The sequence below is a fragment of the Silurus meridionalis genome, chromosome 15 (genome assembly GCF_014805685.1).
Source record: "Silurus meridionalis isolate SWU-2019-XX chromosome 15, ASM1480568v1, whole genome shotgun sequence".
NCBI classification, from domain to species: Eukaryota; Metazoa; Chordata; class Actinopteri; order Siluriformes; family Siluridae; genus Silurus; species Silurus meridionalis.
In genome coordinates this window covers 8,524,482-8,552,421 of record NC_060898.1, presented here as the reverse complement: position 1 = coordinate 8,552,421, position 27,940 = coordinate 8,524,482, and the positions used below count along the sequence as shown (strand labels likewise).

Below are 27,940 nucleotides of genomic sequence, written 5' to 3'. Positions count from 1 at the left end.
AACCAAAACCAACGGAAAGCTTTATTTTCCGTTTAGTGTCTCCAGCACGCAGAAAACGTGGTTACGTGGTACGTAAACACCGAGAACCCGGAAATGTAGAGAAACGCTTGTGCCGCGTGTTCTCTGCTCGGTGGAGAAGATCTCATTTCCTCTCAGTTATGAAGCACCATATTTGAGAACAGTATATGTCCGTTGTTTTTTTCTTCAGCGTCTCTCCCCTTTTGTTCCCATTGCCATTTTTCGATTGGCCTGATTTGACGTAACCGTGGTTGCTCAAAGGGGTTTTGTCGAAGTGAAGTCCAATGTAGGCGTCGTTCAGCGTTCCTTCTGCGCGCAGCAGCTCAGTGTGTGTGAGTGTGTGTGTGTGTGAGAGAGAGAGAGAGAGAGAGTGTGTGTGTGTGTGTGTGTGTGTGAGAGAGAGGAGGGGGTATGGAGGTTTTGTGGCTCCTGCCGCTGCTCGTCGTGCCGATCCTGTTTTGGACCAGCACCACGTTTGTTTTCTATTTTAAAAAATGTTTCTACGTGGCCTACATGATGCTGTTGGCCATGATCTCGATTCCCATGTGTATCGTGAAAAGCGGCGGCAGGGACATCGAGAACATGCGGTGAGTAATCCAGGAATATCGCATCGAACCGCTACCCAACTGGGCGAAATGTGAAACAGAGGCAAAAAGCAGGCATGATTTCAGTGTTATACATCGGGTTATGGTGTAGATCGCGTGTAGTGAGTTCCCTCCAGCTTATTTATCAGCATCTTATAGGAAACATTGAGGCATAACCAACCCCTAGCATTAGCTAGTTCACTGGGACTAATATGGCAGTTGCAGATGATTCTGTGTCTCTCATTGTTTTTAATGGATGAATGGACTACTGTTTTGGCTTCAGGATCACGGCTTGTACAGCCAGATGTTCGTTCCTGGACTGCGAGCCTTCCCCATCCAGAGTGCTAGTTATGCTAAGCTGGGGTTTCAGTCATGGCCTCCAGACTGACATTCTTTAATGATGTGCTGTTCCTATTTTATTCACTTGTCATTAGGAATACACTGGCAAATGACCAAACAAAGCATCCAACTAGGCCTAAGGTTATCTTCTTAACATACTACCCTTAATGTCATAAAACAGTATTTGCCCAAACAATATCTTTTTCTAAACAATGTGGATGGACATGGACATTTCATCTCGGGGGTTTTCAACCAGAGATTTCAGTGCACATTTTTATGGTTGGATAGTCCTGGTTTCGAATCAACCTGATGCTCAAGTGTTGTTGAGTGAATTTGCTCTGGCTGCTAACACACACACACACACACACACACACACACACACACACACCAGGTCAATACTGTACTCGGTCCTTATCTTAGCCCTACATTTCATTGGGTGTAGAAAATTTCTTGTGAAATGGTGCTTTTGAACATTGTTAGTTGGGGGACTGGGAGAAATATGGACGCTGAGACGATCGCTTTTGTTTCCGAGAAATGTATGTAACAGTAAGTGTGAGGAAAGGAACGAAAAAGCTTGCACAATTAGGTCACATCAGCCACAAGAGCAGTTGTTAAGTCAGACGCTAATGTCTGGTAAGAAGCTCTGGGGTACGGTCAGCATTGCATTCCCATTTATACTGAAGTTGTTAGGTTCAGGTCAGGGTTGTGTCCACATGAATTCTTCTACACCAATCATGCCTTTATGGACCTTGCATTGCACAGAGGAGCTGGAACTGGTGTGCTTGGATAGAAGAAATGATAGAAACTAATTTGAAATTCATTGAGGCAGGGATTCTAGATGTTGAAAACATTTCTTCCGTTTCTGGTGCATGCTGACATGACTGATAAAGACTGTGGTATTGAAGTGATAATGGACAGATGAGATTATTCAGTAATTTCCATATTCATTTATTTATCATGATTGGCGTCAAGATACAACATTTTTACTTTTCACAGAAGATTATTAATTATTATGCAATACAGTTTTAGCTGATTATAAAGTAATTTTCTTTATTATAGAAAAAACTTCTCTTGCCATGGTATAACATATACATACAGAATACTAGCTATGCTTTATAACAGTAATGCACAAAAAGGGCTGGCAACCATGAGTAGTAAAAAACAGTACTCACTCCAATCTCTAAGAAGAGAGTTTAGCAAAGAGTGAAGAAATCCAAGGGTGGGGTAAAATGGGATCATTGACAGTGATTGGTTGCAAGCTCGGTGTAGTCAGGCTTTACACACTGATAGGTAGTCGAGTAAATCTACTATCTCGACTAGTTTATCAGCAGCTGTGATGTGAGGTGGACAGTCATGACAAGTCAGTTAAAATCTCTCATTAACGTGCTCAAAAAGTCGCTAGGTTTTTTGTGACTAAGCTGTTTTTTTTTTGTTTTTTTTTTTTGTGTTTTGGCGCATTTTCAAATTCCATTGCCTGTTGCTTCATGTCTTCGCCATCGTGCCATCTTGTAGTTCACTAACTAGCCGTCTTGGATGACAACCACCCGCATTATCCATTCTAAAGTTTGTCGCAATTGTTATATATTGCTAAGTTGAATGTGTATTTTAAACCAGGAATTTCCTTTTTCTTTCAGATTAAATGTTTTAGGAAACACTCAATCAGACAGCACATCAGCGAAGACTAAAGCGAGGGACAGTAATGACATTCACTGTTTCAGTTTGCAAATGCTATTTGTTCCCATCAGAAAAATATTGCAGTTATTTTAAAGATAACAGGTGGAGGGCATGTCTTTAAAGAACTAATGTTATGTTTAGCTAGCTACTGCCACTCATCCTTTTATTCATGATACAATATAATGTATAGTATTGTATAATAACCTCGATTCTTCTGGGAAGGCTTTTAACTTGATTTTCTAGTGTGGATGTGCCAATTTGTCTGTTCAGCCACAAGAGCATTAGGGAAGTCAGTCACTAATGTATGGTGAGAAGCTCTGGGGTTCGGTCAACATTCCAAAAGCCATTCAGTTAAATTAAAGTCAGGGATATTTGCACATGATTTCTTCCACAACGCTCTTGACAAAACCTGCCTTTATGGACCGTGTTTTGCACAAGGCACGTCATGTTCTTGGGTAACAGAATTATACCCGGATGTGGTCTTCGGCGTTTGTAGCCTATTCACTACATGCTGCATTTCTGATCACTACAGTTGTACAGGATGTGTTATGATTTACTGTAGCCTTTAAATCAGTTCAAACCAGTTTGGCCATTCTTCATTGACCTTTCTCAACTCTGCATTTTTGTCTTCAGAATTGCTATTTACTGGATGTTGTTCTTCACTGCACAATTTAAAGTAAACTCTAAAGACTGTTGTACATGAAAATATCAGATCAGCAGTGATCTAATAAATACTATCATAAAAAAAATCTTTCGTTCGGCTTCTCCCGTTAGGGGTCGCCACAGCGGATCATTCGTATTCATGATCCGCATGTTCGATTTGGCACGTTTTTACGCTGGATGCCCTTCCTAATGCAACCCTTCCTATTTATCCGGGCTCGGGACCGGCACTAAGAGTGCACTGGCTTGTGCAACACTAATGGCTGGGGTTGGTTTCATAACCGGGAATTGAACCCGGGCCGCAGCGGTGATGAATACTATCATGCCTGGTCAAAATAACTGATGACATTTTTATCCATTTTCATATTTGATGTGAACCTTACCTCAAGTTGCAGGCCATATCTGCATTTTCATTTTCATTCGCATTGCTTCTGCAGCACGGTTGCATGATTAGATAATCGCATGTCAAAGGAGGTGTATGTGTATATGCTCTGTGTATATATATGCATACGGTGCAAGAATTATGAGCATTAGTATTTGTACCCTTTTCTATGGCAATTGAACTTTATCTCCGGTTTCCCAATTTTTCTGGATCATCTTTGAGATATTTCGACACTGTGATGAGAATACACAGATGACAAATGTAATTTATTAAACATGGCTTAGCACACAAATGTCTATATAAGGTTCAACAGCTGAAAATGCACATCATATCAAAAACAAAGCCAATAAGTCAAAGGAACTTTCTGTGGAGCTTGAAGACAGAATTGTTTGCTGTTTGAAATTTGGTGAATTGGAGTTTCCCAAGGACTATTTGTTATTTGGAAAGAGTGTGGAAAATGTTGGATTTCGCTAGAGCTGACCAACTTATCAAACTGAACTTAATAAGGACAACAGCCTTAATAATATAGTCGACCAAGAACCTGATGACTTTGGTTTTCTGCTGCTTTTTGATTAGCCTCACTGACTAGTTACTTTCTTTTGGCCTCAAAGCTGTTTAGTTTTAATCCTATTAATTATATTGAATTGTGCATGTAGACATGCTAAGGTCTTTGTGATCTACTGTCAGTTTGTTTGTAATAGGACTTCTCTAAGTCCAGCTTTCTGCCCATAATTTCCAACCATGTTTTCTTCCACAATGACTTTCCTTAGCTGTTTTCATTGCTTAATTTCACCCCTTTAAAATACAGCAACGTTTTTTACACCACCACCTAAAGTGTCTTTCAGCATGGAATAAGAAGCTACACATAGCATCACTTGGGGTTAAAACAATTGTTGCCAGATGCCAGCAATAATGTCTCACTCATAGACACAAGTATTCCCTTTGCTTTTAATACTTAACTTGTCTGTGATTAGTGTTTTAATGTCCTGACTGATCAGTGTATAACCCTCAGTGTATTCATAAATGTAATCGCCTAATAGTTCAGTTAAGATTAATAGAATAATATTTTCTTCACTGGCTCACAAGAATACTGATGTGATCTGAGTAGAATTTAGGTTTAATTTATGTTTGCCCCTGCTTTTGTATTAACTGTGTAAGTTGTAATAGGACTCTAAAGCTTTGGTGTGATTTGTCAAACCTTCTGCCTAATATACAGGTAATTACATTTAAAGCATTTTTCTCAATGACTACTATGTATTACACACTAAGGTAGTGAAATGTCACCAGCACAAGCGTGTGAAACAGACAAACTCGAAAACGGTTCTGTAAAGCATTGACAGTATTATCCTGTCGGAGAACTGAACTGTTCCTGCAAGGAACAACATATGTAATTCTGGTCTAGTTACACGTGCGAATCACTATTTAGCGAACGTGTGAAGGGGTGTTCACAATGTGCAGGTGAGAATGTAATTAGTTTAGGTCTCTACACTTAAGTATGTTTGCTAGATTATTTTTTAAACTGCTTAAGACTGTGTCCCATTTCGGTCTATGTTCAGGAAGCTCCTGCTCATGTCCAGCAGCTTAATTCACTTTTGCTGAGTTTTGCAAATTTTAAACCTTGCACTGCTGACATTGTAACTAAAACCTTTAATATTTTATTAAAACCTTTAAACTCAAACTTTAGTTTATTTTTTCTGTCAGAATGCTGTGTTGTGCTGCTCTGTCCTCTGTATAGAAGTGTGCATCTGTGGTTTTGCCTGTGTATGCATGAAAGAGTGTGTGGCAGTGAACAGTAAACAGGATGAGGTCAGCTTCATTTACTTATTTGTGTACAACTGTGTGTGTGTGTGTGTTTTGTGTTTTAAATGTGTATATCCTTGTTATGAAAGTGTAGCTTGGGGTCTAAAAGGCAAATATTCATATCATAAATAATGTAGCAGCAAAAACACTGCAAGGCATGCAGTGTTGCAATGTCTTCTCAATTTCCTACAAGCCATGGGACTGTATCATGTAAAATAATTAGATAAAAGTAAAAGGGAATTACACACTATATGGCCAATAGTTTAAAACCTGATTATAACCCATGTGTGGATCTTCCCCAACCAGAGACCTGAACACCTTTGGGATGAACTGTACCAGAGGCCTCCTCTCTCAACATCAGTCCCCCAAACTCACCAATGCTCTTGGATTTAAATAAAACAAGATGACCAAAATGCATACATTTGGTGATATGGCAATACTGTGCCTGATGGCTACCTCTAAATGGAGGCTTCAAACTATGATGAATTCTCTAAAGAATCTTTCACTTCAGATTTGAACAGAAATGTACCTTAAATTCAACACTAATATGAATTACCACTATATAATTAAATAAATAATTCATAAGCAAGAAACTTTGTTAGTGTACCAGCATTATCTTAACAGAGATATATCCCACTGATCCTTGTAGAAAGCAGCAACATTTTTGTCGCCATGTTTACACAGAGTAGAACCCGCACCTGCTTCTGTGTTTGGACAATTGAAAGGTCAGCACCCGCTGAGGGGAAATCTTGTCACAAATTAGGGCAAAGGGACAGATTGAGCCAAACAGAATTATCAACCTATAGACTCCATACAAGTGAAGATTTGATTATTTAAAAATGCATAGTTTACCAACACAATAGTATAAACAATTTAGGTTGAAGTACACTTTAGAATTTTGGATTCAACTTTAATTATGTATTGATTTGCAGTGTGAATTAGTAATCTACTGAATGGTGCTCACTAATGTGTTTTAGGGTTATGGTGTCACAGTGTAGTCACCTGATCAAGTTTACCTCAGTTGTTCTTATCCCTCTTGTGTCCAGCTGCAGCTCTCCAGAAATTTCGCAACCCTCTCAATCATACTACTTCACTCTTTGTTTCTCCTCATATAGGACATGGGCTGCATGTAATCTGCTACTGTTGTTAACGTGTTGCGTTTTTATCTCAGCTGTCACTCCTGGTATCTTTATAATTTATTATACATAAAATCAGCACACCGAACAGCTTTTTTTAGTATTAATGGCAACATCATAAATATTCCTTTGACTGTTTGCTAGTTTCACTCTGTTACATAGATTTTTACATAGATTTTTTATATATTTTTTTATATTTTTAAATTTCCTTTTAATCCTGAATTCTTTTATAGTGAATTTAAACTTCTTAATCACCATAATGGCCACAATGGTGTGTGTTGTGTGTATGTGTTGTGTGAGTGTGTGTATGTTTTGCTGCTTTTCGCACTGAGTTGATACACTAGTAGGTTAGAGTGCAGAACAGAGTGTTAAGGCTAAAGATGTTAAGGGGTTTTAAAAAAAGATTCATTTTTTTTATTTATTAAAACAGGAGAGGGAGTAGTCTTAATTGAGTTTCAATTGAGAAAAAAAAAAAGGTTTTTTTTTCTTCTTTTTCCAATTCACATGAAGAAGTTGTATTTTAGGCTGACTAGGCTGCTCGATCATGAATGCATCGTTCAGTATCAAAACTAGAGCCTAGTGTCAAATGAAACAATATGGTGCATTGTTACACCTCTATCACAGCGGTCCCCAACCTTTTTTGCGCCACGGACCGGTTTAATGTCAGACAATATTTTCACTGACCGGCCTTTAAGGTGTGGCGGAAAAATCTAACAAAATAAAATGATAAGACCGGCATTAAAACTGGTATTTTCTAAATATAATAATAAACGTGAATCCACTTTGTTGTTTTTTGTTCATTTCGCTAGCTTGGGGGTTTGAATTTAGCGGTATTGTAACCGGCCGGCGCAGCCCCTTTAAGAAGGTAGTGGATGGAGGTAAGACGTGTGACCGAGGCAAACATCTTGACGTGCATCAAGAGTGAGTCATAGACAGATGTGGTGGAGAGAATCCGGTAATTTTCCAAAATAAAACATTGTTCAGAATCAGATAATAAATTAAACGGAAATTATGTAAGTCATGTATTTTTTCTGTGCGGCCACCAACCACTGCTCTATCACATTGCTGTTTTCTATTATACTGGCCCTTAATGGAATATACTCATAATGGGACAGAAAATTAACCAAGTTGAGGTCCACCTATCAATTGCAGATCAAGTAAACTGTTAATTCCTGATGACTTACAATTTATGCTGATGCTTAAAATAACCAATAACCGTGCTATGAGATATTCAAAGTAACCAGATTCGGGATAGTTTTGGGGGTTTTCGGGTCGTTTTTAAAAATAGATTGTTACTGACCTGACATATTCTTACATTACAGTGAGTTCCTACATTGCTAGTAATATGCATTGAGTTTGCAAATAAGCCCTGCCCACTGCATATCATATCTAATAAAATAAAACAAAACTTAACTGAAACTCTATTTTTCTGTTTTAAATAGTTCGATGTAGTCTACAGTATACACATTAAATGTAGATATGTGTGTGCTAGCATGCATTCTAGCTAGCAATCGAGCATGCATTTCTTGCCCATAGACAGGCAGAATTACAGGTTGATCCCTCTCTCTCTCTCTCTCTCTTCTTTATTGCTGTATGTCAGCACTTTGTAGATTCTTTGAGCAATATATTGCATTGCAGAGAATTGATGCCAAGTTTGCAGACATATTAAAGAATTATGGTGGGAAAATCAGTTATTACTGCATGATCTTGCTGTGCATGACTTTTAAAAGCTTTATAGGAAACCTTTGATATAGTATACCTGAAATGGGAGGCATTATTTAAAATGTATTTACATATAGGAATAATGATTAAATTAACTTAATACAGAACAGAGACAGAAAACAATTGTTTGGTCTTGACTTCTGCAACTGAAGTTTAGTTTTATTAACCAGCTTTTATATGTTTAACCAAACTTATAAATAACGTACTCTTATAAATTAAATATAGTCCCTTTTCACTTTACTAGGAACTAGAGGTGCATTATTAGGTGCAAACTTGCGGATTAATCAGGATTTAAAAGTAAGGTTTTTAAGTAATTTCATAACTACACAGAGCAGTCATGTGTTCACGGGAGCAGGACATGTTAATCAGTAAACTACGACGGCTAGCGGAGGAGCAGAAGATATCGAAAAGCCTCCCGCATCATTTAAATCGCATGTATGGGAGCATTTTCTTGCTGTAACTTTTCTTGTAATATATGTAAAACAAATTAGATTTTTTTCCCCACTACTAGGAACACTTGTGCAACTGCACGTTCATAACACCGGATACAGTTACTTAATCAGCCAATCTTGTGGCACAGGTCAATGCAAAACCTCATGCAAATCGGGTGAAGAGCATCAGCTAATGTTCAAACATCATGATGAAGTAAAAAGTGTGATGTTCATGTCTAACTGTGGTGTGCATTTTTGTAAAAGATGAGCTGGTACTGCAGAAATGTCTGATTTCCTTGCACCTTCACACACAACAGACTCTACAGTTTACACAAATGGTGTGCGAATGAGTGAGCTAGTTATTAGTGACTAATGGGTGGTCTTCACTTTAACACTGAGCACTGGCCTTGAAATATACTCACATAGTTACCTTTTTTTTTGTTATTTATTTATTTCTGCTTGGCTTACTTATAGTTTTCTAAAATCTAAAAAATGTATAATTTGTAAGTAATTAATATAGTAATATAATTATTAAAATGCACATTTTGGATGCACATTTTTGGTCCATTTGAGTTCCAACTTTTGTGGTAGTTATGACAGGATTATCCAAATTACTTACAGCATTTATGATCAGTAAGAGGTGACATACTGAAAATCACAGTTGGAAAGTTGGAAGCTACAGAGAAAAATAATGCTGATTTAATAATTACAATATTTTTTGGTTATTGTTGTATATTGGATTGTTTCAGCCCTCAGTATATTGCTCTATAATGCAAAAGTCTTTCTTAAAGTATCTTACCCAGGCTGTCAATACACAAATATCTTCTAGCTTATGTGCTCTGTGAGTAGGTATAACAACACACAATTCTTGAGAAATGCCTAAAAGTTGCATACCATGCTGCTAATATAATAAAGGACAAGAATATATCATGACACTTTTTTAGTTTTTTCTTTTTTTTTTCTTTCTGACCTCCTGAGGTAAATCTCCCCTTTATTTCCTCTGGTCCATGTTTAGTATTATGTACACAATGATGCCAAACAGCAGTGACTACTTTTTTCCATTTAAACAGTCTGACTGACTACATCATTGAAGTCTTGTGTTATACTAACTATAGGGCTGTAGCTATCGATTATTTTACTGATCGAGTATTCTACCAATTATTCCATCAACTAATCAAGTAATATGATAATAATAACTTTTCCTTTATTAAAAGGCAATACTAAATATATTAGAGAAAATAACAGGTCTCTTAAAAAGAACAAGTAATTTGTTTCCTTTTTAGAAAAATGTACATTTTTATTGCTGAAATTGCAAACAAAAATATCTGTGAAAACCAAACCCATTTAGTGCATTTCATCGCAATATTACATTAAAATGCAAATACAAATATCAATTTAAATTAATAAAAATTTTTTTTGCTTAATTCTGCTTTTCTCTCTCGCAATTCCGACAATTTCTTGTAAACATCCAAAATTTCTGGTGCATTCACCGGTAACCATGTTCTGGGTCTAAAGTTTGAAGCTGTTAGTGTATGAACGAGGCTCCTTTCCTTCATCTGTCTTGTTCTGTCTTCTCCAGAGCTGATTGTCAGACAGAGTTCTCGCCAGGGATCGGAGGCTTCGTTTGATGCGATTCTTTTGTAGCCTTTTTAATTTTCAATGTGTAAAGCTGTTTGACGCTACAGAGGGGGTTACGCTGCCCAGCTGGCTAAAAATAAAGAGGGAATTGTGAAAAAAAAACATTTTTTAATGTGGAGGAAACGAGCTTCCATATGAATCTTCTCCCCATTCCCCTGTGTTTCCCACGGACCATTATTACTGACGCACCACCAGATGAAATCTGGAGCACTCAGGACAGGTAACAGAAAAGATGCTGCAGAATGAAAAAATGGAGGAACGGGGAGAAAACAGCGAGGGGTGAGGAGAAGATTCAGACCACAGAAAGTTTCCAATGTTTGGGATCATTTCATACTAAAACAAAGAAAACACTGTTCTGTGCGTTTACTGTTTTTAAAGTTATTTAAAATTTATTTTTATATTTTTCATTTATATTCAGCACATTCAAAAAGTCCCTCCTCAGTAGTCACGTAGAGCAGGTAGTGGAGCACGTTTTTAAAGCTGGCAATAAATACACGGATTTAATGTGTGGAAAATTTCAAGCAGCTTTTCCGGAGACAAGAAAATCACATACTGTGATACTGTGAGAGATTTATTAGATAAGTTCATTAGTGAGAATAACCACGAGTTCAACAAATAATCATTCATTATACAAATATGTTCCCATAATCTAATCTACATGGCCACTGCAGAGGGATTTTTGTATATAAATTAAATGCACTAAATGGGGAAACCCATTCACTGAGATGTTTTTTTTATGCAATTTCAGCAATAAAAATTTACATTTTTCTAAAAAGAAAAACAAATTTCTTCTTCATTTTAAGACGTCTTTTCTCTTGTATCTTTAGTATTGCTTTTTAATAAAGAAAAAGTACTTCTTATCCGATTACTCTATTAATCAATTAATTATCGATAGCAGCAGCCCTAAGCATCAGTATAATCAAATTGTGTCTTAATTTAATTTTCTAGGTTTACCAACAATTATTTTTTTTCTTCTTCATTTAAAATATTCTGTTAAATCAAAGTCTGTTTTTTATTAAATATGGCATAAACAATGACCTCAATTGCAAGTTTTTTTTTTGTGGAGGGCTTCTAAAAATGTTTTCATGTCTATAACTATTATTATATACATAACTACTATTCTTCAATTAGAATATACATTTAAATACACAAACTTATGCAGTTTTGCGTGACTGTATCTATTTGTAAGTGTTTGCTTCTAAAGCTCTGTTTATGTTTATGAAAAGTGTAAAATTCAATATGTGAATGTAAATTTTTTTTATTTAATTTTTTTAGATTATTTGAAATGTATTTGACAGTCATGGATCCAGAAAATAGGAGCTTTTATATTATTATAATAATGTTATTAACTTGTTTTGTGTAGTTTGAACTGTCATAGAATAGAATAGTGATATGTCACCATCTGTTCTGTAAGAGCAATATGTAACTGTGTGCTTGCACTTTGTCCTCATCACACTATTCCAACCCTTATTTATTAGAAGATATGAATCTCTGCATGTACAAAGTTCATGGGATCACCACGTGTAGTTTCATCTGTCTTAGCTTTCTGAATGTCTCATTCTAGAGGTATGCAGTTACGCGATCTCGTGTGATTGATGACGACAAAACCCTGAATGTTTAAATAGTACCATTTTAAATACCTATTTAATCAATCTGTATTAATGAATATCAAAGCAGGTTCCTAATAACTAATTTATAATCATAAAATCCCCTATTTTTGTGATTATAAATTAGTTATTAGGAACCTGCTGTGGTCACTTAGTGGGTAAGACATTGGACTTTGGAGCAAAAGTTCACAAGTTCATATCCCAGCACCACTAAGCTGCCACTGCTGGGCCCTTGAGCAAGGCCCTTAACCATAAACTCCTCAGTTGTAAGTTGCTCTGGATAAGGCCGACTGCCCAATGCTATAATTGTAACTGCAAATATAAAAATATATCTGACTTTTTGAATATACTTCAACCCACTTTGGGTAAAGAACATGGAATCAATTAACCCTTTAAATAGTAACTGACAATAATGCTTCACATGTGCGTCCATGATGATGTTGATTAAACCTGATCTCTGCTGTTTATGACCCCAGGCCTTAGCTTTAGTCTTGATATTGGAACAGTTGTCATTTGAAACATGCCTGTATACACTATTAAACTGTATGTATTATTTAACATCATTTAACAAGTTGATTCAGTGAAATGCGATTGCATTCAATTTATTCCTTCATTCATAATTAGTAACAAGTTTTTTGGGTTTTTTTTTTCTGTTGAGGGTCATGGTAGATGTAGAAATAATCCAGGTAACACTGGGCACAAGAATTGAACACCAGTCATTAGCACGGCAACACGTATTTAATTATAATTTATTAACAGAGGTCATTTAGTATAGTCAGTCCAACTCCTAATATGTTTTTGTGAGACTGGGAGAAAAACAATGGACACCCAAATGAACACAGGATAAATATATTAAAAAAAAAAAAAAAAAATAGTTAGTCACATTATGGGTTATCACATTATAACTTTTAAAAGGTTTTCTTTAACAGCTTCCATACGATATCAAAATCGCACCTGTTGCAGTCCACAGTGCCTAAGGAACATGGCTTAAATCTTTGGGGTCCACAGCCAACTATTATGCTATTACATAATGAATTATAATATTCTGTGTTCATAGCAATTTAAATAATTTTGTTTTCCACAGAAAAAATGCTTTGCTTAGTTTATTGTATAGAAATAAAACCAAAGCGTTACCTCCCCAAAAGTAATTTAGATATTTGCCAGGAAGCAGCATGCAGTATTTGAATACTGTAAAATAGTGAGCTGTTTGCAGCACCACAAAATTGATTTCTGTCAGATTGTATGGCATTTGGATCAAAATGTTCAACTTATGTGCCAACCAATGTTTGATGTGTTTTTGTTTTATGTTGTAGGATTATTCGCTTCATGGTGCGCCATGTGAAGTATTTCCTTGGTCTTCGCTTTGAGATCAGTGGCTGGGAGCACCTACAGACTGGGGGACCATACGTAATCATCTCCAACCACCAGTCATCCATTGATGTTCTGGGTAAACATGCACACATTCTCTCTCACGCACACACACACACACACACACACACACACACACACCCCTTCTGTTTTTATATATGTAAACATATATATGTATGTATATATATATATGTATATATGTATGTATATACATATATATATATATATATATATATATATATATATATATATATATATATATATATTCAATTCAATTCATTTTATTTGTATAGCGCTTTTAACAATGAACATTGTCTCAAAGCAGCTTTACACAGATAATGTGGTGATTAAACATAAATATGTTCTTTGTAAGTATGTTTGTCCCTGATGAGCAACTGTGGCAAGGAAAAACTCCCCGAGATGGCATAAGGAAGAAACCTTGAGAGGAACCAGACTCAAGAGGGAACCCATCCTCATCTGGGTTGCACCAAATGTCCATTTGAAGCAGATATACAATGTTGTGGGGTACAGTGATGATGATCAGAAGCAAACTGCACTCCCGAGTCAGTGCAGCAGACCGCCGACACCAACTACAGTCCAATCCGTCCTCAAAGCACCCGTTCTACTCCGGAATTAAGAGACCGTCCCGAGCTGCACAGAAGTGTGAAGATCCAAGGAGGGAGAGGGGCAGGAACACTGGTCACTGGAGCCTCAGGAGCATGTTTAACTCGACAGAGAGAGAGAGAGAGAGAGAGAGAGAGAGAGAGAGAGAGAGGTGACGGAAGAGAAGGATATGGATTATTAAGTGTAACTATTGGTGTACGAAAGTTAATGTCACTGTGCAGTTTGGACTCCGGCAAGACTCGCTATGGCAGCATAACTAAAAGGGAGAACCAGAAGGTAACACAGACATGAGGGATCTCTGGGATAAGAGACGACCCACCACACCACCGTCAACAAACCTGAGTGAACGTGTGAATGTGAGGGGACGACAGCATACAAATATACCAGTTCACCAAACACTCTATATCCATGTTCCTCAGATCTGTGCCTTTACCTAAGAGAAATCTACTGATAAAAGGCTTGACTAAATAAATACGTTTTTAACCTCGACTTGAACACTGAGACTGTGTCTGAGTCCCGAACACTGATTGGAAGGCTGTTCCATAACTGTGGGGCTTTATAAGAGAAAGATCTGCCCCCTGCTGTAGTCTTCATTATTTGAGGAACCAACAGATAGCCAGCACCTTTTGATCTAAGTAGGCGTGGAGGATCATACTGGTACAGAAGTTCACTCAGATACTGCGGTGCGAAACCGTTAAGTGCTTTATACGTCAGTAGTAATATTTTATAGTCAATGCGAGATTTGATTGGGAGCCAGTGTAGACTGATTAAAACATATATATGTATGTGTGTGTATATATATATATATATATATATATATATATATATACATACATATACATACATATATATATATATATATATATATATATATATATATATATATGTATGTATAGATATATATATAGATATAGATAGATAGATAGATAGATAGATAGATAGATATATACATTACAGATTTAATGTTTGAAACTGATTTATAAACCTGCTTTACTTTGTGAAAATAGTGCCAATCACCAAGTCTTCCTTCAGTTAAGGATGTGTTTTTACTGACAAGTGGAGTATAGTTGACAGTATAATCTCCAAATAAAGGTGCAGTAATAAATGCAACAGTAGTACGTTTGTGTCTCTTACTTATCTTGTGTAAATTTTCAAATACTCAGGATAGGATCTAAAAAATTTTTCTGGGTTTTTCTTGAATACCAAATTTCTTGTGTAAACACTTACGCATTTTTTACAACTAAATCGGTTCATATCCAGCTTGATAAGTGAATCCCAATCTTGTTTTACAGTCTTATTTCTGTTAATGTAGGTAAACACGAATGTACAATATCATTAATAAATATATTTTAAAAGCTAGAACTATTGTTTGAGCGCCCTCTCCAGGTTAGTAGTGGTTTTTAATTGAATCTGACGCCCTTGTTTGTATTCGTGACCTTTTAGATTGGATTTATGGAGATTGTGCAAGTTCTGCACCAGCACTTCTCTTTTCACTTCTGGATACCTAAAGTTAATTTAACCTGAGGGGAAAATACATCAGAGAAGACATCATGGCCATCGGTTTTCAGGTTTATGAGCAAGACGTTTATGTAACTATCATCATATATTTAACATATGCAGCTGAATCTTTAAAACCACCTGCCTAACAAATATTGTGTAGATCTACATTGCGCCACCAAAATTGCTCTGACCCATTTAGCTTTAAACTTCACAAATCCTCTGAAGTTGTTCTGTTGTATCTGGCACCAGAACATTGCCAGCAGATCCTTTAAGTCCGGTAAGTTATGAGTTTGGGTCTCAATGAATTTACCAGCAGATGGATGCTTGGCTTGTTTAGATTGAGATCTTAGGAATTTGGGGGCCAAGTAAACATGACCTTGTCTTTCCTCAGACCATTACGGAACAATGTTTGCAGTGTAGCAGGGAGCATTATCCTGCTAAAAGAGGCAACTGACATTAGGGAATTCAGTTGCCATGCAAGGTTTATGTGAACCTGATCTGTTTAGGTAGGTGGTACATGTTAAAATAATATCCACATGAACGCCAGGACTCAAGTTTTCCCAGCACAATTAATCCTTAGACAAAGTCAAACAGATCCTTACACTTGTCTATTTTTTATGCGTCAAACACATTAACTTTGTGAACTGACTGTTTGCCTGCCGATACAATCAAAGATACAATCAAACTTTACCTGTCAGTGGTTTAATCGTAATTTGCTGATCAGTGTATCTCTGTCATTGCATTTACGTAATCACAGTATTAGTGTTTAGCATGTACACAATGCACAGATCCACTCAATAAGACATGCATTCAATAACCACTTGAATAGGAATGTGATTGTGTGAATGAGAAGGGCTATAGGTGTTTATATTAAAATTACATCTATATGTGAAAGTGTAAATATTGATGTATATTTGTAATATTAGCAAGAATTCCTTCCACTTCATCACCAACCCATTTATTTGCTTTGTCTCAGAAAATATACATAAGATAAATCTTTATTAATCCCGAAGAAAATTCTTGTGCCAGAGACTGCAAAAAGAATACAGACACTTAATAGTATTAAGCACGAAATATCTATACACTCTCATTTGTAATATCATCTTGTGCCCCTGATGTACTTTTTTTAGTGTTAAAAGGGTGGAGATTGGCAGGTTAAATATAACTAGCCAGTTTATTGCATCACCTGTGGTCTAGTCACAAGTGGTTAGAAGAAAATGCGTTTGGAAATAAACTGAACAGCTACCTACTGTATCTCCCTGTGATCTGATCCCTCCAGAAAATGTCTAGATGAGAGTTAATTTTTTTTATTCTTTTACCCCACAAAGGCATGATGGAGGTTTTGCCTGATCGCTGCACTACTATTGCCAAGAAGGAGCTGCTGTGGGCAGGAACAGTGGGCATGGTGTGCTGGCTGGGGGGCATTGTGTTCATTAACCGGAAGAAGACTAGTGATGCTAAGAGTGTCATGACTGACACTGCCAAGATCATGCTGCACGACAAGGTGTGTCTTCCAAACCATAGGCTGATATTCAATTCTAAGCAGGACCCATTTTTCAATTAAAACTGTATAGTTGTTTGTATATTAGTGACAGTTTGTCCAGAGTTTTCTTTTAAATGTTTCCATTCTTCAGCCATCTTAGTCACATTGATGCAATACAGTTGTAATACACAGTTTTCATCTTACGTATTGTTGAACTGAACATCTTTTAATCAAATCTGAACATCTTTTATCATTCTGATAATTAAAGTATAGAATTATTTCTAATGCTATGCTAATATATTCTAAAACAAACAGCTTTCTGTATCTGCCTATCTTTACAGATCCGCCTCTGGGTGTTTCCTGAAGGAACACGGAATCAGAAAGGTGATATTTTGCCATTTAAGAAGGGCGCTTTCCACCTGGCAGTGCAGGCCCAGGTACATATCTCACATTCAACTCTCAGCACAGAGCATGTTTAAAGCTGAGCAAAATATAAATCTGGAATTTGCCACTGCAAATTCACTTTGTGTTTAGTAACTCAATATTAATTAATGTTTCCTGCCCACTATGTTATTTGTTTTCCTATTTCCTTTCTTAAAATGATTAAGTGCTACTATGGAATGTTAATCCCCCCATGGCTTCTAAGTGGTACCATTCACAGCAATCTTAATTGTTTTTACGTCCGTCCATGTTAAACCATCCTCAGCAGCAGGAAGTGATGGTCCTATGAGGTTAAATATGGGGACGTCAAGCTTTATTCTGGACTTATTTGCGCTGGTTTAATGAGTAGAATTATCCTAAACAGTCACAACCATTCTTTATTCTTTATTAACAGTTGCGTGGCTTTTTAAATGGGAACCTATATTAACTATACCCCTCGGATATGGGAAATTATACATTTGCTGGAATAAAACCTCTGGTTCAAAAAATTAAGGTTTAGAAATATAAAATCAGATAAATTTGGAAAGGTGGAAGGGACATTTTTGCGGAGTGGGGTTGTGCCTGCACCAAATCATAACTGTGCTGAAATTCAGTATACCCACACTCTTGCTCCTGCAATATTGTTTAATTATGGTCACATAAAGTTTACTAAAATTATGAGATCATCAGCCTTTGACTATCTGTGACAGGACGCTTCTAAACGTTACCTCCATGTTCCCCAATGTCTAAACACAACACCCTTTTCTAAAGCTACATAAACACAACCACACCTTCTCACTTTAAACTCAAACTCAAAAAAAGAGCAGCTCGAAGCTTTCAGAAATGTAAACACTATACACATCATTACACACTACAGCAAAACAATTAAAAACACAATGCTCAATTTGTGAGAAGGTTCTTTGTTTCATAACTGCCAATGCATATTTTTGAAACTTTACAGTAATGGATGTTCTTAGATCTCTGCAGAGGATTAGGCATTTAGATTTGAGAGTTTCATATGAAGAGTATAAATCTATAGTAAATTCTGCATGTACATTACTGTAACACAACTCAATGCAAAAACAGAATCTATTGCACACAACAGTACTCTTGAAAACATGATCAGGCTGTGAAGTTTTTTTATTTACTTTATTCACACCACACACACACACCAAAATCACTGTGCGGCATCATGTCGCTGAGCTGCATCGGGCCACATCACCTCATCCACATTGCAGGCTATATTGTCTCTTGCCAGGCACCGCGGGAAAAATGCCCTGGAATGGCGAATCCATCCTTGGAAGGCCTCCACTGGGATATCAACACAGGCGGGCTCCATTGCCCTTAGGAGGTTCTCTCTAGTGTATGGTTGTCTGTCATAAACCTTCCATCTCCACGATGAGAAAAACTCCTCTATAGGGTTCAGGAAAGGGGAGTAGGGTGGCAGACAGACGTTTAAAAAGTGGTTACTGTTGGTGGTGAACCACTCTCTGATTTGGTTTATTTTGTGGAAGCTTACATTGTCCCAAATGATCACATAAATTTTATGTGCGGGCCCAGGATGGTGTTGTTGGCGGTCCAGGCTGATGTCTTTTAGCTCCTCTAGGAAGGTGAGGAGACGTTGGGTGTTGTAAGACCCAAGGACAGCATGCCGGTGGACAAGCCCCTCCAAACCCATGGCCGCACAAAGAGTAATATTACCCCCCCGTTGGCCAGGAACCTCATGATGGCCAATGATGTTACGGCCTCTTTGCCTTCGTTTCTGCAGGTTGAAGCCAGCCTCATCCAGGAAGAGGTACTCATGAGGTCTGGCCATCGTGTCCAACTGTAATATCCTCTGTGAAAATGTGAAAGTGCACAGGTGTTCAGAACAACAGTCAATCAGGTAGCACAGTATTGTCCAGAAGTAATGTAGGCCACTGAGCAACACAGTATGTCCACTAACTGTACTGTAAACATGGATGTATACTTACTTGCACATACTCGTAACGTAGGTCTTTGTGTCGCGCAGAGTTGCGCTCAAAGGGAACCCTATAGACCTGTTTCATCCGCATCTTTTGGCACCGGAGAACTCAGTCTATTGTGGCCAAGCTGACATCATCAATGCTCTCAAAGTTGACATTATCGGCAATGACTTTGTCTCTGATCTCCCGGAGTCTGATGGCAACCCTCCCACCTCTATGTGGCATTCTTTCAACTCTAAAGAAAGAAACGTGTTGTCAGTTTTACAATACAGTAACAACTGATTTGAAACCAATAGACTACTTTCACAGGCTTGTAAAATTGTATTGTGACAAAGAAAGCAATAGAGTACAATACCTGTTGTGTTGTCTGAATGCCCTGATAATGGTGGCCACGGTGAACCTACTCAGGTTTGGACGGACTCGTAGTCCTGCTTCAGCCATTGTCATGCCATGGACAATGACATGGTCAATGACTTTTGCTCGCATCTCGTCCGTAATGATGGTGCGAGGTTGTCTTGCTCTCCCTCCTGGACCTTCTCCTCTTCCTACTCTGATTTAAACTCCTCTTCCTCGTTGGCCTGCTCCTCTTCCTCCTCTGATTTGAACTCCTCTTCCTCGTTGGCCTGCTCCTCTTCCTCCACTGATTTGAACTCCTCTTCCTCGTTGGCCTGCTCCTCTTCCTCCACTGATTTGAACTCCTCTTCCTCGTTAGCCTGCTCCTCTTCTTCCATGGCCAGCTCTTCTCCCTCCTCTGACTCGAATTCCTCTTCCCCTGACTCTGCCTTCATCCATTGTGTTTGTTTGGAATCTTCAGCAAACTGTGCACTCTGAACTTGCTTTTGTACATGTGGTCACAGCATTAGCAACAAGTGTCTTCAATTTTGAGTCGTTGTGTGTAATGAATGACGCCAGGTGTGTTCATTGTGTTCAAATATTGCTGACTGTGGCAAGCATTTTGCATCACATGAGCTTTCATTTGAGAATATGAGCAGAGTTCTTTTGCAACTTGTGTTTTAGCAAAAAAAAAAAGTGTTAAGATTTATGAGAACGGAGGATTGTGTTTTGTGAATTGTGTCTTCATGTGAAATGTGTTTATGATATTGGAAAATGATGGCTAGATTTAGTAAATGTGTTTAGACAACTGGTCATTTGGTTTAGAGGATTGGCTTTTGTGTTTTAGCATTTGAGAAAAACTGTAAGCAGCACCAGGTGCATTGCTGCAGAAGGATAGAGTCTGAAATATAGTCTATGTGGTTTTTAGATCATGAGAATACACTGTAAATGACAGGTTTAATGATTGTAATTCTACCTAGAACAAATGCATTCAATGCACAAATAATGCAGTAGAAATATTCTGAAGTAAAAAAAAAAAAGCCATTTTCAATTTTAATACATGTTGCATGAGTGGGCAATCAAAAAGCGTATTGGGCATAGTGCTGAACTAAATAAATATCTTTGGTAATTACATTCTTAGTTTGTTTTAATGATTTGTTATATACAATATTCCTTAAATTAGATTTGCATGCATATAAATCAACAATATTTTTGGTAAAAAATACCCTGTGACCCCACCCAAGTCTCACTGTTCTGAGTGCTATGAATGGGATTAAACTCCAGAGGGTGCCACTGTTTCTTTTCAGCACATTAACTTTAGATCACACACACCTTTCTTAGTGGCACACAACCTTATTTAAGAAGTAGCCTGTATTTTCCAAACAGTTGAAACACTTGGCTCTAGTTCAGTTTTTACCAGTGCCAGCTGGGAGATCTGACCTTGGGCTATCATTAGTCTGGGAAGATACCCTGGCTTGTGTGTGTGTGTGTGTGTGTGTGTGTGTGTGTGTGTGTGTGTGTGTGTGTGTTTATTTCAGCTATTGACCTTTCTTTTCCTTTTCTCTCATCCTCTTTCTTTCCCACTCTCCCCCACCCCACATGCTTTCTGTCTATCTCTATCTCTCACACACACGTAGGCACCCATCATCCCCATCGTGTTCTCCTCCTATAGCAACTTCTACCTACGGAAGGAGAAGGAGTTCAAATCAGGTGAAAGACTTGAATACGTCTATTCTTCGTACAGTGTTTTAACCTGTGCACAGTATGATTTAAAATGTTTAAGGCCACTAACATGATTTATTAGTCAAATTCAATTGTTCAGGTGCTTCAATTAACATTATGAATAATAAAATATTTGGGGGAAAATGGACATGTAGCTTCTACAAAGAATTACATTTATTTTCATTCATTATTGTGAGCCACAAAATCAATTGATGGAAGGAACTACACCAGTCGACTCATTGGCCCATGTAACTGTGATATGAAAAGTTGGCTCCTGTGTTATGTTGTTATTGATCGTGATTGTTTTCCTGAATTTTTTTTTATAGGAACGATCACTTTGAAAATCCTCCCCAAAATCGAGACGAAAGGCTTGACGTCAGAAGACGTGTCCTCACTCTGCGACCGGTCGTACGATGTGATGCGTTCTGTCTTCCTAGAAATCTCTGGCCAAACATCCCAGTCCAATGGGCCGTCCAACCACTGAGCATTTCGGTGACTTCGTCTACTGTTTCTGTCTCATTGCCTCTCATAGCCACATTGCTCTCTGCCGGCTCAAGACTTTGCAGTCGTGGTGATTGACGGTAGCTGTGGCAACTAGACACTTCCAGTATCTTCGTCAGTGTCCATAGAAAGCCACATTATACACACACACACACACGCACCTATATATATATATATATATATATATATATATATATATATATATATATATATATATATATATATATATATATATATATATATACAAACACACACACACTCAATAAACATACACTCAATATACTCTGGTCTCTCATTGGGACTTTTGGAGTTATCTGAGGGCTGCACCCTCTGACCCTGCCCACTGGGGACAGTCTGGAGCATTTCTTTTTCAATAGCTTTGTTTCAGAATCGGAAAAATCTCTTGTGGATGTGCATTTATCATGCATGCTTTTGGACGCTTTATCTCTCCTTCGCTTTTTAGGTCCTGGACCCTTTTTTTCCCACCTGTTTTACTTATTTTTGCGTATTCCCTAGTAATCATGTATTTTTGTAGCTGATCATTAAGGTTGTCTCATGTCCTTTTAATTCATTTCTCATCATGTTTTTAGTTCATGTTGTATTGTGTCTTTTTTTTGCCATCAGTCCTTCAGACTCAGCCAATTAAAAGTGTACCTTAAGTGTAACTACCACCAGTGGCAAACTCCCCCCATTCCAAGTCGTACCCCATAGAGCAGACGTTGGCAGTTTGGGAGAATTTTTTTCACTTGATTGTACTCAGTGTTGTTAACAAAATGTTTCCCTTTATAAGCCTTATTATTGAAGTTTGCACGTGAAAAAAAAAAAAACTTTCTGTTGCTTTCTATCTTTATTTATTTTGTATTTCTGCCCTTTTTTTTACCTTTTATTTTTTTTTTACCTTTTGTCCCACATTTTGGAAAAGGCACCTCTTTTAGCTGTAAATGTCAAAGGTAGTTTCATAAAGTGCAGTATTGAATATTGGCTAAAAGTGAATGAAATTCAGCCTATGGAAAAATAATGTAGTTTTTAATAATTTATTTGACTTGTAAATTAGAAATAGCTACTTGGTGCCGTTTGCTTTGCTGTGATGCGTTCAATCTGTGTCATAAACCTATTTAGTGCAGCCAGATTAAATAGTATCCACCGTGATCTGGCCTTTATTTTATTTTTATTTTTATTTTATATATATATATATATATATATATATATATATATATATATATATATATATATATATATATATATATATATATTATGCTGAGTTAAAACATCCTCAGGCTTTTTGTTGCCTTTCAAACTAATATTCCAGGACAGGTTCTAAGCTTCTATCTAATGGTGCATAAAATCTGGCAAAATGAATACCATTTCACAAGATATTTGATCAGCACAACACAACACATAAGCTGTCTTCATGCATGCGTATGCTTTATAAACGCTCCAGCCTGATCTGTACTCTGTGTCGGGGTCATTTATATAAAAAGCTTTGCCATTCATGCTTTGTTCACCCTGCTGTATAAACCTACTGCCTGCTATAAAATAATAGTTTCCATTAATTTTTAGAATAATCTTTTGATTAGTAATTATTTATTGAGGTGTGTAATAAAAAAATTATAATTTTGTCATATTGGTACAGTCAAGTAATGTACCAAAACAAATTCTATAAACTGTTTTTGTGCCATGTGTGTAAAGATTCTCAGCTACCAGTTTCAGCACTGTGAGTAAGCAAGTGATCAGTGATGGATGAGAGTATTGGAGGGGTTGGGGCAGTGGGGCGTTGGGGGCTTGTGGATACTCTGCTGGGACATTTATGATTTGAGCAAATCCAAAGTGTACCTTAATAAATTGACCTACTCCTTATTGAATGGGGTATAGTAAAAATTATACAATTCAAACTTTTTTCTTAAAGGTGTAAGTATTTTTTAAAAAACAAGCCTTTTTTTTGGAAAAAGTAGCTAAATGGTTAACATTATGAAACAATATATAAATTGTCTTTTCTTTCTCTTGTTGTTGACATATTTGATTGACACATTTTAATTGTGCTTAATGTTGTTAAAACTAAGCATTTCCATACATGTTTTTCCATTTCCGTTGGGTTGAAATAAATATTTATTTCATTCGGAATGCCAAGCAGTTTTTTTTTTTTTTCTTCTCCCTACCCTAGATCTTTCTCTCATGCAGCTGTGATTTACAAAAATCTCATTTCCTCCTAAAACTGATTACTAATTTTTTATCTCAAATAATTCCTTATATACTATATGGCCAAAAGTATGCAGAAACATGACCATAACGGACACATAGGCCTTTCCCACAATGCTGGGGACACAATTTTTCTAGAATGCTTTGTATGCTGTAGATTTACAGATTTCTCTTCACTGGAATTAATTAGCCGAAACGTTTTTCAGCATGTGCACAGAGCGAGTTCCTTGAAGACATGGTTTGCTAAGGCTGGATTGGCCTCGCATATCCCCCTAACTTCATTAAACTCATTTGAGATGAACTTGAATGACAACTGCACCAAACAGCTTCTCAACAGACATAAGTGCCTGACCTCACTACTGCTCTTCTGGCTGAATGGGCATACATCCACACAATTTAGTTTGATGGCTTTCCAAGAGGAATAGCAAGAGGTGCTTGTATGTAATGGACAGGTGACAGCCTTTATTCTTTGTGGCCTGTGTTGCACAAGATTTTTTAAAGACATCTGGGTAAACTATAGTATGAATGGATGCACATGGTTAACAACAATACAAAAATCTGTGATGTTAAAGCGATGATTGCAAAGCATCCCCACACCGTTTTCCACCTCCACCAGCCTGGACTAGTGACACAAGGCAGGTTGGGTTGATATGGCCGTTGGCACCACACCTTGACCCGACCTGTCTGTGTGCCTCCACCTGAACCTACACCTATCTGTGTGCCTCAGCAAAAATAGAAATTCTGCAGACCAGAAAACAGTTTTCCAGTCTTCAGCATTTTTCCTCAGCTTGGCAAAATAGCAAATGGAACCTGATGTGGTCTTTCTTTCTGTTTTTTGTAGACAGTCTACCTCAAAGTTTGACAGTTTGCTTACTATATATAGTTGTACAGAGTGGTTATCTGAGTTACTGCTGAGTTACCCAGCCATACCAAGCTGCCACCCCTGGGCCCCTGAGGAAGGCCCTTAAACCCATAGCTGCTCAGTTGTATAAATGATATAAATGTCGGTCTCGATAAGGGTGTCTGACATAAACGTACTGCTTGTCATTATCCATTGACGTTCGATAACAAGATGTTTGTATATTCAGAACTTATTACTTACTATCCTAAGTACATTTTATAGACTACTGTGCCTGAAAATTCCAGGAGTTCAGCTTCGAAATATTCAAATCTCCAACAATCATACTACATCACTAAGATTGCATTTTTTTCCTCAAAATTGCTGGCCTATTTAGCCCAATGCTGACACGTTTTATTCATTGCACAGCTGCAATGTGAATGCCTGATCAGATTATTTCATGGTTGAGGCATTCCGTTCCTAATAATCTGTTAGCTGAGTGTACTTTTGGCCATATAGTGTACACTTTCAAATTGGCTTGTACCTCTGGATTACAAAGCATAATACACAAGCGACTCACATATTTGAGAGAAGAGGGAAAATACATGTATGGCAATGTGGTAAATATTTACCATACCTACTAGAAACCATTCAGAATGACCAAAAACTACCCAACTGAATGTCATTCACCACTCTGAGACATATGAAGGGTATCCTTAGTTAAACCTGATGCATGCTTTTTATAAAATCGAGTATATTCTCAGTGCTCTATATAACATGTACACGAGTCATTGTATTTGATGTTCAGGAGAAAAATGTGTTTTAACGAGGAAAATGATTCAGAATCCACAGTAATTAGGGCTTAAATCAATTCAATATTATTATCACTTGAAAATGGTTAAAAATAAGTATATATTCATAAATAAAAGTTGCATTCAAGCATGTTTAATGTTAAGCGATTTAGATTTGTCTGGAATGTACATTTTTGTAATTTGTTTCCCTTCATGTCACCATAGCTATTCATGGATAAAAAAAAATGATGGTAGTTATTAATTAATATTGTTCCCCCCCACCTCAATCTTCACTTTCTGGGTATGATCCAGTCTGGTGTGATTTCATGAAAGTATTACAAAAAAAAGTGTGAAAGCCCATTGTAGAACCTGATTCCATTATAATTATACACAAAGGTGCAGTGGATCTGGACAGAGTTTGTGTAAAATAGCTTGGAATAATAAACTTAAATAAATTCAAGCCATTTTTTTTCTTATATGGGAATCGACTTCTTTTTTTGCATTTCATTGCATTGCACTGCATTTATGCCTTTAAATCTAAACAATTTCATAGAAATGATTAACACACCAGTACTTCATTTTTTTTAATTAAAAAATGACTTTATTACAGATGGCTATAGCATAAAATGTAATAAGGGAATACACTGATAAATGAATAAGCATGCCATTATTGATGTCTACACTCATTCACATTTCTTCATTCTAATCTAAGAAATATTAAATTGATGGAAACAAAATTCATTCCACATTAGACAGAATTGCAAAAACAAGTGCACAGGTATTGAATCCTAAGTATTTTGTATTGGCAGAAATCTCTTGGCTCATGGTTTTAGTAATATAGTTGTTCCTAAAAGCCGTTTTTGCAATTTAAAAAAACAGCATCTTTTATATCACCACAATGTTTGTTTCTCAATTCTGAATGATCAGGTGTTGATTGAATGTCTGATCTGACTATAATGCCGGCTCTAAATAAGTTCACCAAATTTGTCACAGAATTAAATTAATAACTGTGCAAGCTTGATGATTAACCGATTTTAGCAATACGCTATTTAACAAAAAAAAAATTTAGTTCAGGTGCATAGAATTATAACCATTTCCATGCAATCTTAATAGATAAACATCAAAATCTATTATACCAGAACAGTATAATGGGTTGTACTGAAGAGCTCAGTGACTTTATCAGTTCATGTAATTTCTACCCTGGTAGAGCTGCCCTGCAATGAGAAACATTAGTTCCACCGTTAAATGGTAGACCAAGCACACCGGATTCTAATCTGCCTCTGTAAGCAACATTAGCACATGAACTGAGCATTGGGAGCTTCATGAAAAGGTTTTCATGGCCAAACACCTACACAATCATAAAATCATTATGGATATGTCTGCTGTTGGCTGGGGAGGTTTAACGCACACAGGCATTAGACTCTGGAGCAATGGAAATGCATTCTCTTAAATGATACATATTGCTTCACTATCTTCACTAGTGCCTATAGCAATGTCTGATAGACAAGGGATGATGGTCTTGGGCTGTTTTCCAGGGTTTGGTTTAGGCCCTTTAGTTTGAGTGAAAACTAATTTAATGCTACAGCATACAAAGACCATTTTATTGATTGAAAACAGGGGAGACTTTTTGCTGTTCCAGTATGACTGTGCTCCTGTGTACAAACCAGGTACATAAAGACATGGTTTGACTACTGTGGTTAGGAGGAACTCCAGTGGCCTGGACAGAGATCTGACATCCCCACTGAATACCTTTGAGATGAATTAGAACACTGATTGCAAGCCAAGCTTCGTTGCCAAAATGAGTGCCTAACCTTGCAAATGCTTTTTTTTTTTTTTGAGGGAATAAGCACATTTCCCACAGCAACACACCAAGATCTTGTAGAAAGCCTATAGAGTATATATTGCTATTGTTGAATTGGATCTTCAGCAAGCTCATACAGGTACACTATTCTGCCAAAGGTTTGCATACACCTGGTCATAAGTATGGTATATTATTTTTGAGCATCACATTCCACATTTAGTCCCAATTTACACTTATAATTTCCTTCACTCTTCTGGGAAGATGTTCCACTATTTTGAATTTAGATTTTAAAATGTGTGTATGGATATTTGTGTTCATCAGCCACAAGGCTGTTAGTAAAGGCAGGTACTGATGTAGGTGAGGAGGCTTGGGGTGCAGTCAGCATTCCAATTCATCCCAAAGGTGTTC

The 27,940-nt window shown here is 37.1% G+C and overlaps 2 protein-coding genes and 1 long non-coding RNA gene across 3 annotated transcripts; 2 read left to right on the top strand and 1 right to left on the bottom strand.

The window, feature by feature from the left end:
* Positions 1–26,207, top strand: agpat2 (1-acylglycerol-3-phosphate O-acyltransferase 2 (lysophosphatidic acid acyltransferase, beta)). The gene is made up of 6 exons (XM_046867591.1): positions 1–605; positions 13,305–13,438; positions 16,812–16,987; positions 17,308–17,403; positions 21,321–21,393; positions 21,732–26,207. The coding sequence occupies exons 1-6, from the start codon at positions 430–432 to the stop codon at positions 21,887–21,889; spliced, it is 813 nt and encodes a 270-aa protein (XP_046723547.1). The 5' UTR covers positions 1–429; the 3' UTR covers positions 21,890–26,207.
* LOC124397802 lies at positions 17,418–18,653 on the top strand. Its single transcript, XR_006927968.1, has 2 exons — positions 17,418–18,130; positions 18,211–18,653. It is a non-coding gene; the product is annotated as an uncharacterized LOC124397802 (long non-coding RNA).
* LOC124397801 lies at positions 18,268–19,585 on the bottom strand. The gene is made up of 2 exons (XM_046867592.1): positions 19,360–19,585; positions 18,268–19,223 (listed from the first exon to the last, which is right to left on the bottom strand). Exons 1-2 carry the CDS (start codon positions 19,438–19,440, stop codon positions 18,564–18,566), a joined length of 741 nt encoding a protein of 246 aa, XP_046723548.1. The 5' UTR covers positions 19,441–19,585; the 3' UTR covers positions 18,268–18,563.
* Positions 26,208–27,940: the final 1,733 nt, after the last annotated feature.

Coding starts and splice junctions, on each gene's coding strand:
- LOC124397801 (XM_046867592.1), bottom strand. CDS start 19,440: ATGCGGATGAAACAGGTCTATAGGGTTCCCTTTGAGCGCAACTCTGCG. Junction 19,224..19,359: donor TACGTTACGAGTATGTGCAA/GTAAGTATACAT, acceptor ACATTTTCACAG/AGGATATTACAGTTGGACAC.
- agpat2 (XM_046867591.1), top strand. CDS start 430: ATGGAGGTTTTGTGGCTCCTGCCGCTGCTCGTCGTGCCGATCCTGTTT. Junction 606..13,304: donor AGGGACATCGAGAACATGCG/GTGAGTAATCCA, acceptor TTTATGTTGTAG/GATTATTCGCTTCATGGTGC. Junction 16,988..17,307: donor AGATCATGCTGCACGACAAG/GTGTGTCTTCCA, acceptor CTATCTTTACAG/ATCCGCCTCTGGGTGTTTCC.